The sequence below is a fragment of the Leptonotus elevatus genome, chromosome 8 (genome assembly GCF_054856555.1).
Source record: "Leptonotus elevatus isolate MCC_2025b chromosome 8, RoL_Lele_1.0, whole genome shotgun sequence".
Classification (NCBI taxonomy): domain Eukaryota; kingdom Metazoa; phylum Chordata; class Actinopteri; order Syngnathiformes; family Syngnathidae; genus Leptonotus; species Leptonotus elevatus.
Genome location: NC_141246.1, coordinates 24,309,117 through 24,322,294, shown reverse-complemented (window position 1 = coordinate 24,322,294; position 13,178 = coordinate 24,309,117). Strand labels below are relative to the sequence as shown.

At 38.6% G+C, this 13,178-nt stretch overlaps 1 protein-coding gene across 8 annotated transcripts in view; it reads left to right on the top strand.

Annotated features, from left to right (window-relative positions):
- The first annotated feature begins 3,000 nt into the window (after window positions 1–3,000).
- The window catches only part of sorcs1 (sortilin-related VPS10 domain containing receptor 1), a 223,613-nt gene continuing 213,435 nt past the window's right edge, over window positions 3,001–13,178 (top strand). For all 8 annotated transcript variants that reach the window (XR_015095776.1, XR_015095777.1, XR_015095775.1 and 5 more), the window contains exon 1: window positions 3,001–3,770. Coding sequence is in view for 5 of the 8 variants with exons in the window: in XM_086082258.1 (XP_085938384.1) it covers window positions 3,180–3,770 (591 nt within the window). In the remaining 3 variants the exon portion in view is untranslated. The remainder of the gene's footprint in view (window positions 3,771–13,178) is intronic.

Sequence of the window (13,178 nt, the reverse complement as noted above, 5' to 3'; positions counted from 1 at the left end):
CTGCACTAAGTACAGAATAGGTGCAAATTATAATTCAAACAATTTTGAAAGGTTTAGAAAAAAACTATCAAATACTCTATATTGTCGCTATGTGAAAAACACATGTCCATTTTTTTTTTTTTACATTTCTATGTTTTGGGGATGAAACTGAATTCATACATCCCAAAAACGTAAAAATTGAAGAAAAAAATGGACATAGTGTTTTTCACATAGTAACGACAATATACAAAATATTCAATACTGTAAAAAAACAAACAGAATAATAACATTCAATAATTAAATTATAATATAAACGCTTCTTATTGATTTATGGCTTATGTACATTGTTCTAATAAAACATAATAAACATAACATTTATTCAACACTGACATTTTGAGTTATAGCAAAATTTTATTTGATTTTCTGGCGACCCTTGGAATCCCTCTTGTCCAAAATCATAGTAAGGATAAGGAGTACGGAAAATGGATGGATGGATACATTTTCATTTGTTGAATTTCAATAAAAGCTAGTGATATTAATAAAATGCAACATGTTTCAAAATGATTCGTAATACTTTTGAAGAACCTATCGCTGAAAAAAGTATTGCGACAGCTGTCATTCGTTTAATGTTTTATTTTATTTTTTAAATATTACTTTGTTCATTTCAAGTGAATTTTCTCATTTATATTTATGGCTAAATGTTTTTGTTGTTGTTGTTTTTTACTTTGATGTAGTGTATGGCATCAAACATAATCGTCTCATTTGGGCCAAATATTTTTTTTAGATTAAGTGCGATTTGGCGCATTTGCAGTATTTAATACTTCCGGCAAAAATTCTCTGACCGAGCCAACTGCGACCATTACAGATTTGGACTCGCAAATGCGCCGCATTTTCTGTATATAAGCAATGTGTCGGCAGAAATACTCCCACACAGTCAGTCACGCGGTGCGCTTACGTGAAAATACGGTAAATCTAATGCATGAATGAGGCGGCGGGTAACGACTCTAGTGTAGCCCAATGTAGCGGAGCAAGAGTAGAGTTTCTTCTTCACACATCTATTCAAGTAAAACTAAAAAGTATTGTGTGGTAAAACTACTCTTAGAAGTATTTTTTTCCCAAAAGTTACTCAAGTAAATGTAACTGAGTAAATGTAATTTACTACACACCTCTGGGGGTTTGTATACTAAACGAACCTAAGTTAGCAAGCTAACATCGCTTAATGTTCAATGTCTAATTTGACCAATCTGCAGTAAATTCAAAGTTTTATTCAACGATCTTTTTAGCTGTAAACAATGTCTCAGAATAGTGCTTAACACATAATACAATTAGACACTTTCAAACAATTCGTAAATGAACAAATGAACTCCTCAACGTGTGTGTGGTCTTGCTTTTGTTACATAGTGGGGCCAACATTTTGGGATTTCACAGATTTGTGGGGCCCACCCGTCCATGTGGGGCCATTTCGCTGGGCCCCACAAGTTTAGACCTCTTTTTGAGGGCAAGACTTGGTTTTAGAGTTTAGGTTTGAATTGGGTTATGGTTTAGGTTAGGGTAAGGAATAGGGGTAGGCAATCATTTTTGATGGTTGGGGTTAGGGGAAGGGGCTAGGAAATGCATTGTGTTAATAAGATGGCCCCACAAATATAGTAAAACAAACAAATGTGGGGGGGTGTGTGTGTGTGCGTGCGCGCGTGTGTGTGTGTGTGTTTGTGTGAATCCGTGCTGGATGTATATTAGTTTTTTTATTTGGGGTTACTCTGTTTATCTTAGGCGCAAGAGTGGGGTGGACTGGGACACCGTCCGATCCCTGGCTAAGGTGATGACGTGATTTTTAAAGCTTCGTCATCATTTTGACAAGGTGGCAAAGACTTGCCAGGGGACCTTCTGGACTTGAAGCGTCTCCTGATTAGGAGGGTCCGGCCGGTGCATCCCTCCGACTCGTCGGAGCTTATTCGGAAATACAATGCAATGAATTGGTCCCATACATCATGGCAACTTCTGCAGGACCACTATATGGAGTCAATTTCCTCCATAAAATAGCAGTTAAAAGCGGCTCCGTGGCACCCTCAATGGGACAACACGTTGACCTTGGCAGTCAAGTGGACTGAGAAGGACATTATATCCATCACGGCGGGGACCCTGCGGCGGGCTACCACGGATATCCGGCATATTATGCCGGGAGGTCGGGGACATATGGTGGTAAAGGAGGTTTGGGGATATTATGTTAAACTGAAAGGATTCTTTGTATTTAATCAAACCTCATTATTTTAGGTTAGGGCAACCAAAAATGATTGGTTTTCCTGGCCTTAATATTAACATTACTTGAAAGTCTAACTTTTAGGTTACACCAATTGAATACCGTTTTTTACTTTTACTTTTCTAAATTGATCGAAGCCTAAGTATTGACCGTGATGGATTACCTCAATATTTTTTAATTCATCTAGTGTTTTCTTTTTTCAGTATATCCTGCACCATTTTAAAGGCTCATTCTAATATCTGCTGTAACAATCATTTTCTTGTTTCTTCAACATATAAAATTCTCTTTAACTCACAATGTGACCAAAGTGAATTTGGATAATTATGGGCTTAATTGTTGTATATACACATATAGGCTACATAAGGGTAACAATCATGTTTAACGTATTTTGTGTTACATTATATTATACTATACTATATTGAAATGATCATGATGGCTAAATGTTTTATTTCAGTGCTGTATACCGTAATTTAAATTTTTTATTAATTCCAAATTGTAAACACTGGTATAATAATGATATAAGAATATCAATCAGTTTACCTTAAGCAATATGCATTTGCGTTATCATTACATGTAGATAATGAAGAAAACTGAAAAATTAAAGTTTATTCATAATAATAATAATAATAATACAAGCGCAACGGACACAGATCCTTGATTGGAGAACAAGGGTGGATATTGAACAATAACATGGAGAAAGACAGTGGGGACATATCCTTCTTCAGTGGATCCGCAGCTCCTCCCACCTGCGTGCAAGGCTTCAAATGAGCAAATTCTTCAACTTGGACCAATTTGACTCCATAGCACTTTTTAGCACACTGCAATTGGGCAACACCACAACTTACGCAGAGCGTTGCACCTTCAACAACCGAGCGGCAATTTACGCATCGAAGAGGCACAGTGCGGGTGCGATACAACAGCATCTTTACCTCTGCTGCCAACAATGGAAAGGGAGATGATATTTTGTCCAAAGTGGCACGGTGCGCTTTGGTTTGACATTTTGATGATATTCCTGATATTGCAAGGCGCCAACCCTGAGATAACTTGTCGGTCATGTCATCTTGGAAATACGGTGCTTGCGCGGCAATTGTTGCTGAAATTTGTCACCGGGGAAAGTGTGACAGGATTAAAAGAAGTTGACGACCACAGCGATGAGGCTGGGAGATCTCATGCTGCAAGTGTCGGAACTCCAAGGCTCCGTCGCGTATCTTTCCCCCCTGAAAGCGCTCCAGGAATACGGAATACAAAGACGCTGCGCTCGAATGATCAAGTCAATGAGAACCACTTTTCGATGATCAACATGTCCCAGTTTAAAGGCAATGGCGGTGCGAATAGAAGGCGCGGCAGAAGGAGCAGCGATGACCGCAGTGTTGGAAGCAGAGCGATGCGCTCCCAACTGCGCTTGAGCGGCGAAGAGAGGAGAGCGGGCGGCTCCAGACAGGACGAGCTCAAACTTAACAGCTCCACGTTTGCCTTGACCGGGGATTCGTCACACAACCAAGCTATGGTACACTGGTCTGGCCAGAACAGCAGCGTAAGTCATTTCTTCTGTCCACTAAACATCTGTATTCAGAGTTGGCCCATGCTGGACATCAGGCGGGGCACACGGTATTGATCTTAAGACACGACTGTCTAAAAGTGTGTAAATGTTGCAATTAAATACAACAAAAAAGTATATAATCAGTAATTAAAATGTTTTTATGAGAACAGGGAATTGGTTGTCCATAGCTTAAATTAAATTGGGAAATGGTGTGCCCTCTGACCTGTTTATTGGGGAGAGAGACGTACTGGTACTAGTTTTGCCTAATGAATTTTAAAGGTGAAAACAAAAGGAGATACACAGTATAGTTGATCCTGAATGGATTTGTATCCAGCATGTTGAGAATAAAAAAGATTTATAAAGTTGTTATTGGACAGATTGCCACTTTGAACATTGATAGCATTACATTTCTGTTCACATTTTCAAAGAACACAAACATACAACTTTATACAATAATAGTCACATTGTTTTGAAATGGGTGTTATTCAATGAGTCACTTGTTCACGGCCAATACTAAAAGTCAATAGTGCCATCAGAGATAAAAGATGGTTGATATGCTTGTTTTAGGTAAGAAACAAATTTAAGCAAGATAAGCCTAATAGGTTAGCAAGCATGCAGCATAACTGTTTGGCTCTTTTTAACATTGTGGTTCCTGTTGGATGAATGAAACTGCACCCTGCAAGTGTACGGCAACTCCACAATTCCACACATTTGTATCAGTGTTTTACTCTGCTACACGGACCATTTCTCATCTTAATTCTTAATTTATCATTTCTAAATTGAATAAAAAGTCACTGTATAAGAACAACCAAATGACAAAATACTTGTAGTTTAAATATAAACACAAATGGAAACATCAGAATCTGTACACCTTAGATATCAACTTTATTAATATGACTTTTATTTCTCATATTATTTATTGAGGCAGGAAAAAGTATCAAATGCCATGAGGATTTTGTAAAAAAATAAATAATAATAGGGTCAACACCAATGGCAACACCCTTGCTGGAACCAATTAATTAACCTTTCCTCTTTTTATTGGGTAACTGAAAAAAAAGAGTTGATAAAGCTCTGAAAAGTTGTGATTCATGCAAATAATGCCTTTCATTTGCGAGGTTAACTTGATTGTTACTTTGAGAAAAAAATTATTTCATATAGTGCATGTCTTTAAAATCTGCAATCCATTCAACATTTGAGGTCAAACAGACTACTGGTTGGGCATGGGTTTCATATGTCGTAGTCCATGATACAAAAGCCTATGGCGCAGCAACGCATTTGTCTATATAAAACAAAAACAAAACAAAATCATCAAATCTGAATATGTACATCAGTTATTGTCAATATAAGTAGTGGCTTTTTGTAATTCTCCAAGTTACATAACTCTTTGCAATTTTCTATTATTGTTCGTAACTTTAATTAACAGGGGAAAAATATGTCCTTGGGGACTTTTAGCAAAGAAAAGAGCAGAGCAGAGCATGGTGTAAATGTATTATTTTGCTGCAGGGCCAATGGTAAGACGCAGCTGCTTTGTTCACAAACGAAATATAATTAGAAATACCTCAGTGTTGAAGGTGACAGGTCATATATAATGAATTACTTTCTAATTTGCTTTCTTGTAAAGGTTTAAGAATCAGTGTTCCAACTTGGCTTCCACAAGTCAGCATCTTTGTTGTGCAAGTGTTCCACACAGATTTGCACCAAAGCTAAAAGTTATACCACCAGCTCTCACATTCCCACTTTCCCTCTGACTCAAAATCCATTGTGCACCTCAGTTCCCTGGAATGGTTAAAGTATTTCAGCTCATAACAATTGACCTTCTATAGGTGGCAAAAATATTTGATTTTGCAATGATTCTCCAATGTGAATCCCAACCTGATTGTTTTGGTTGACGTAAACAATTTAGTAGAGTATGTAAAGCTGATACAGCACAAAATCTAAGAGGTTTTTGCAAGCAGAATTTGTCTCCGATCCTCACAACTGGAGACATCAATAATCGGATGAGTCATCAGACTGCCACAGGCTGTGTAAAGAATAAAGATAAGGTTTTGCTGTTGTTAAAATGAACCTTAACCATTTTGTGATATTTCATGTTACTATATTCTAAATTAAACAAAATACAACATTATTCAAAATGAAGGGAAAAAACAAACAAATGGTACAGTATGGAGTTGGACACTTTGTTGATCCTGTAGAAAATGTATGTGCCCTGTAGCAGCCGTCATAGCTACAAAAGCATGAAAAAATAACAACAAGTGAACAGAGTAACCATTAAACGAGAAGGAGCAGAAATGGCAAAAAGCAAGGAATGAAAGGGAAATTCAATAAATAGGAAGTACCTTTGAAAGGTCAATTGTATGTGCAATACAAAGTGCAAAGGTAGTACTTGATAATAATGTAAAAGGAATTGGTTCCCCACCATACCACCTCATGGCTTGCGGAAGGAACAAATTTCTGAGTCTATCACATGTGCATAGAGACAGCAGCCTGCCACAGAACGTTATCCTCTGCCTGATTACTGTGTCATGGATTGACGTTGTCCAAGATGGACGACCGTTTATGGTGGGTCCTTTTCTCTGCAAGACATGTTGGTCGTGGGTCAATCGATATTGAATTGAGGAGGCATCCAGCTAAAAAAAACTTCCATCCGCACTCTGGCTGGAAATTTCATCCAGCCCACATCCATCCTCTTGTGTTCTAAAGTGTATGGCATGTAAAACGTAACAGTTGAGTGCTTCTTATTGTTGACGTAATTGCCATAATGCATGAATTCTGTGTGTGAGCTGTCCATTGTCGGTGAAGCATTCTCCCCTGAGATTTTTTAAAATTATGGTAATGAAAAAAACCCCATCAGTAATTGGTTGACCATAGCTTGATTCTCATCACATTAGTTGACTTCATTAGATGGTCTTTTGCTATTTTTCCTGTCATAGGACCATCACATTTTCTTCTGTTCTCAGCTTTTCTAAAACTAAAATACTTGATTCTGTTCATTAACTCATTCACTGAAGTAACCCCCTTCGCTCCCGGCTGTTTTACTGGATTTTGACTGATTTTGCACGGCCCACATAATATTGTGTTCTATTGCTATAAAAACATGGTATGTACCAAAAGAAAGATTAGAGTCTCTTCTTTCATCAGGAAAAAATATATATTTGTATCTGTTTCAGTTTTGCAGCAATTAGCATTAGAATATAGCTAAGTTTCCTCATTATTCACAAACCTGTTGCAAACAAGGGGGGAAAGAGGTTGTTGCAACATGGCCCTGGCTGATCTCTTAAACTCTGCTGCCGCCTGCTGGCCATTTTTTGTAATAATTACCATTGCTTTAAGGGACCTCTTCAGGTCAGAGGCTGCATCAAAACCTTCTGTATGCTCTACCGGGAGTGAAGGACAAAGTATTAAAAAATGTATTACACTATCCAGTGATGTGCAGTGAGCTCTAGGTTTGGGTAGGCAGGCAGTCGCAAATTGTGACACACACACCAATTACAAATTTGTGTGTCGGCAGGCGAGTGTACAACGTACCCTAGGGTGACCATATTTTCATTTCCAAAAAAAGAGGACACTCAGCCTGACCTCGAGATAATTAATACTAAGACACAAGATGCCATACATTCAAACTATTTTAATATATGCCTCCTCTGTATGGGTAGAAAATAAAACAAAAAACATTACTCTCTTTTGAAGTCTTAAATTTTTTGTTCCTCAATCTTTTTTACATTTTTTTTTACTTCAAGCGGGGTTCACTTCGTATCCATCGCCTCCAGTGCGGCAGCTCAACACTTGCCACTCAGCTAAAGTTCTGGGCCACCATCAGCCAGTGCGCAGTCTGACAGCCAAGGTAAACGTCGCAGTGCACTCTGCCTCCTGTTTGCCGCACAACGAAATACGGACAATTTCAAACCCGCCCTGACATAATGTAATAAAGTGAATTTCTCCCTTTAAGCTAGCAATAGCAATGCCAAACACCATGCAAAGTAAAACAGCCAGTTAATCGAAGCACATCCACAAAGCCAATATTTCCTTTTGTGCCATTCTTTGTGAAAAGTACGAATAATTTTTTGGCCCTTACTTTGCTGAAGATCCGGTAGCTAAGGCGTTGGTCTCCCATCCTTGAAAAGATTGCGTTTCCATCAAAAGAAAGGCGTGAAAATTGTTTTATATTCTCCAGAGTGGTGTCATCTTACCGCTTTTCTGTGCACTAAGTGTGTTTTGAATTCACGAATGCACTCTGCGAACGTACGTTCGCATAGGAATAATACAGCGACGTAAAAAGGCTGCATAGCGATCTTCCTATTTGCGTAAATGACTTTTCTACTGGGAAACTGACTACGCATGCGCGAACACACATTTCTACGCGGACAGGGCTGAGAAAAGCACAGTAGCGGTGTGCCTTCAAGAGGATAATTTTTGCCTGCAGGCCAGACGAAGTAATGAGTAATTTTTAATTGAGGTATGGAAATCACCAAATGTTGTCACTTTTAAACCTATTGGTAGTGTAGGCTTTCTGAAATGAAATAAATAATCGATGATCAAGTCCGGGCTTCGGCCTTCCTGGGTGGAGTTTGCATGTTCTCCCCGTGCTTGCGTGGGTTTTCTCCGGGTACTCCGGTTTCCTCCCACATTCCAAAAACATGCATGGCAGGTGAATTGGACACTCCAAATTGTCCATAGGTGTGATTGTGAGTATGGTTGGTTGTTCGTCTCTGTGTGCCCTGCGATTGGCTGGCAACCAGTACAGGGTGTACCCCGCCTACTGCCCGAAGCCAGCTGGGATAGGCTCCAGCAACCCCCGCGACCCTTGTGAGGACAAGCGGTACAGAAAATGGATGGATGGATGGACTTTTCTACTGGGAAACTGACTACGCATGCGCGAACACACATTTCTACGCGGACAGGGCTGAGAAAAGCACAGTAGCGGTGTGCCTTCAAGAGGATAATTTTTGCCTGCAGGCCAGACGAAGTAATGAGTAATTTTTAATTGAGGTATGGAAATCACCAAATGTTGTCACTTTTAAACTTATTGGTAGTGTAGGCTTTCTGAAATGAAATAAATAATTAAAATAAATAGAAAAAGCCAAACGGTTTCAACATTCATTTCAGCCTGGGGTAGGCAGTGCCTACCTTGCCTATCCTGACCGCACATCACTGATACTATCAGTATTTAAGTTTGTCAGTATTAGTTTACTCTCGTATTTGTATACATTCGCTTATTGTGAAGATAGCTATCAGTTCTCCAAATGAAAGGAAAACATACACAAACAAATATAACAACATAAAACAGTTCTCACAGGCATACATTCTCCATGCTCTCTTGGCTAAGGTTTATGTATGAAAAAGTTCTGAAGTTTTTTTCATTTAGTGGATGCGGTGAAAGTAACAGTATGCTCAATCGATTGAATTTTACGGTATGCATGATGGTCCCCATGTGTACGTTGCGGCCTCGCTATCGATTGAACAGTAATGTGGTGAAGTGTAATAAACGAAGGGTACATCAATGTCCTGTTGTCCTGGCAGAATTAAAATTTCAGAATTTTACAAGTATGAATTTAAGAGAGATTAGCAATATTGAGCACATTTACAGCCATAACATCTCGCGTTATTACAGAATAATATGTAGTACTTTGACAGAATTATACAGAGATTCTGTATCAAATTTTAACAGCATATTAGTTCATCAAAGAAAAAAAAACTGATGACTGACAAATTTGGAAGGGTAATAGGGTGCCACTGTTGCACCTCACACTTACTGTTCTTTTACATAAATTGTTGTACAAGCTTTACAGAATAATATGTAGTACTTTGACAGAATTATACAGAGATTCTGTATCAAATTTTAACAGCATATTAGTTCATCAAAGAAAAAAAAACTGATGACTGACAAATTTGGAAGGGTAATAGGGTGCCACTGTTGCACCTCACACTTACTGTTCTTTTACATAAATTGTTGTACAAGCTAATGTGAGAAGCTTACGTGCAGGCTTCATCTTCACTCAGTGCTCCTTTTTGTCAAACATCACACGCATCAAATTCATAACACTAGTCACAACAATTCAAATCAACATCCTTTGGGTGGAAAAAAGCTGCTCAATATGACATAAGATGCTCATATCAAGCAAATGGGACTGAATAAAATATGACCCTACACAACAAAACTACTAAACAGCTGTAAGCATGATTTAACAGAAACAAGAGTCATGCACAGCATCTGCAATTGATCGCTAACTATTTTGACACTGAAACACTTAACAATGCTGGAATAAATTGGTCGGACATCGCCTGACTCATTTATGCTCCAAATGTGAGTCTCTTATCACACTAATCTGGATATTTTCTTCTCTTTATTCTTCTTACCAACGTTGTCAATTGAGAATAAATGTCACAAAAAGTTAAATGAAAAAACAGAACACACAGGAAGTGCTCTTTGTGGTATGGTATTGGTGCGGCAACTGACTCATTCATATGTTCTTGCTACTTTAACTCTACCGTATAACAAATGTCGGATTAGACGAGTTTGTTGAAAGAGGTAACATTGCGGAAAAATAACATACTTTCTGTGGGATATGTGTCATATTGTACTGATGGCTTTAAGCTGTGTAGCCGACTGGGACAATATTACAGTGCCATTATCTGTCCATACAATAAGTATTGCCCTTTAATGAATTAATTTGCTCCCAAAAATGTATTTATATGTTTATTTATTTATTTTTTATTCAAGACCATAAGAAGGCTTTGATGTAGCCTCTGAACGAAGAGAACGATTAAAGAAATGGTAGTTATTACAAATGGGCCAGCAGGTGGCAGCAGAGTATAAGAGATCAACCAGGGCCATGTTGCAACAAACTCTTTTCCCCAGTGTTTTAAACAGATTTGTGAATAATGATGAAACATAGCTATATTATAATGCTAATTGCTGCAAAACGGAAACAAATAGAAATATACTTTTGTTCCTGATGAAAGAAGAGACTCTAATCTTTCTTTTGATAGGTTCCATGTTTTTATAGCAATAGAACACAATATTCTGTGGGCCTTGCAAAATCGGTCAAAATCCAGTAAAACAGCCGGGAGCAAAGCGGCTTGCATCAGTGAAAATGGCTGCGAGTGAATGAGTTAAAGTCAGTGGTATACAGTAGTATGGTTAAAAAAAAAAAATAGTAATGAAATATAGTATGTTGTATTTGGAGCCTGAAAACCAGATATAGGGTCACATGCCCATGCTTTCATATAGTTGGAAAAAGACAACTCATCCGGAGGACCAAGTCACTGTGTGCTGTCTTAGCTACACTTTAAAAAATAAATAAATAAATAAAATAACATTATGGGCTCTATTTTCATGCCCATTGCAAGTGTAGCATGAGGCGCGTGATCTAATCTTTGTATGGAGGCGGGCTAGACGAAGTCTTGGCATTTTTTGGGCATTAGTGCAAGCCGGCACAGCATGGCACATTTAATAAAGGGAGTTGCGTTGCTGTGGGTGTGAACACAGCCATCTTGATTTGCCGGCAATTGTAGTGGCACCTCTTGTTCCCCTTAAATACCACACAAAAGGCTCGCTGATAGTCCTTGACAATTGCGGGAAAATAAACTGATTTGCATGAGTCCTGCAGTAGGTTGAGGCAGGATTTAAAAGGAACTGCAAGCAGACCTCTAAGGGCAGATGATATCAAGTTGGCTAGGGAGATCACAGCTCTGTCAAACTTATGATTGTCTTACACTGTGATCATTTGTGTCTGTGTGACCCAAGCCCGCCTTCCATAGTTGTGCCATGGTTAAGTGGGATTTTAATAATATATAATAAAGATTATGATAATGATACTGAAGTATTCAATAAATTAATTTCTGCAATGATTCAGAGGGTTCGATGCACACTATTGTCATATTTATGAGCCAGCTGCTGCAAAACTTTGGCTCGGTTCCAGCGGGTGCAAAGTTAAGATGAATTTCTGCCACCAAACTGTCAAACGCACTGGGCAGGCACATGTCAAAAGATTCACCCTGTGAACAACGGACTGCCAGGCATGGCACAGAGTAGAGGCTAGGGGTGCCCAACCTTTTTTGACCCAAGATCTACTTTTCAAGTCGCCAAGCTCCTAAGATCTACCACTTCAGCGCCAACATCGCAAACTCACATCTTTTCCAGCCTGTTGTAACTAACTTCACAACACTTTTTCATGTTTTCACAAACCACTAGACATCAGATCACACTCTTCTCATCTCACACTTGCAACACACATTTGGCAAACAAAACAGGCTTGCATTTTGAACAATAACCATAACCAACCTTAATATGAAACAAACTGGAAAACTGGGAAAAATAGATACAAGACAACTGTATCGCTGAGTTTAAAAAAAGGAAATCACTTCCTACCTTAGTGGGAGACCGGATATTGGGAGGAGGTAGCTAGCTTCTCCTATTCAGGAGTATAGGTGCTGGTTGTAAGGCATAGGCAGGCAACAAAGTGGTAATCAGTCATTGAGGCATTGAAGAGAGGCCGCTTTGTCTCACCAACAAATCCCATGAAAGCATTAAAAATATATTCACCTCTGGTGTGTCTTTTTAATGGCAAAATAATGAGTAGCTCTTCCTTGATGCTCATGTCTTTGAAAAGCATCCTGATGAAAACACGTAATCCGTCATATCGGTCGACTCGTCAAATTGGAGGGAAAAGCACACACACCTGTCAATATCCTTCCTCAGCTGCACCTGTGCATCCACGGCCATTTCTTCACATTGCCTTGTAGTGGTGTTGCGGGAAAGTTGCACTTGGTTGACCTTTAAAATTTCAGATTTATTTTTAAAGTCATCAAAAAGGCTATCCGCTGCTTCGAGAATGGTTTCCTTCACAATATCCCTGTCTCTGAATGGCTTCTTGTGTTTAGCAAGAACGAAACTTACGCAATAGGAAGTAATAGTTGAGGGTTTAGCCTTCATTCATAGGTTCATAGGTCACAATTCGATTCGATCCCGATAATAATCTATAAATTGATTTATTTTTTTACTCAAATTTAGAAAATATTAATCAGTAAACTTGTACATGTACACTGCAAGATTTATATGAAAATGTATTTATTTATCTGAAAATTCAGGCTTATAACTGAGCCACTGCATTTATCAAACAGGTTGCAGTCTGTTTCATGTTTGAACAGCACTGAAATAAAATATTAAGGGTTAATGTTCCATTAATATAACATTCTTCCATGCTTAATGTTTGAATCCTAACCCTAAGTAAGACGGTTTGTTGAATATTTCCGTAAAAGATTTACGTTTAGAAATCGATTCGGCCGCATATCGAATCGATTCGAGAATTGCGCCCTGTAATATCGCGAATATTGCCAAATCGATTTTTTCTAACACCCCTACTGTGCTGCGTAATGCATTTTTTGCCGGTGCGTCCTTCTCGT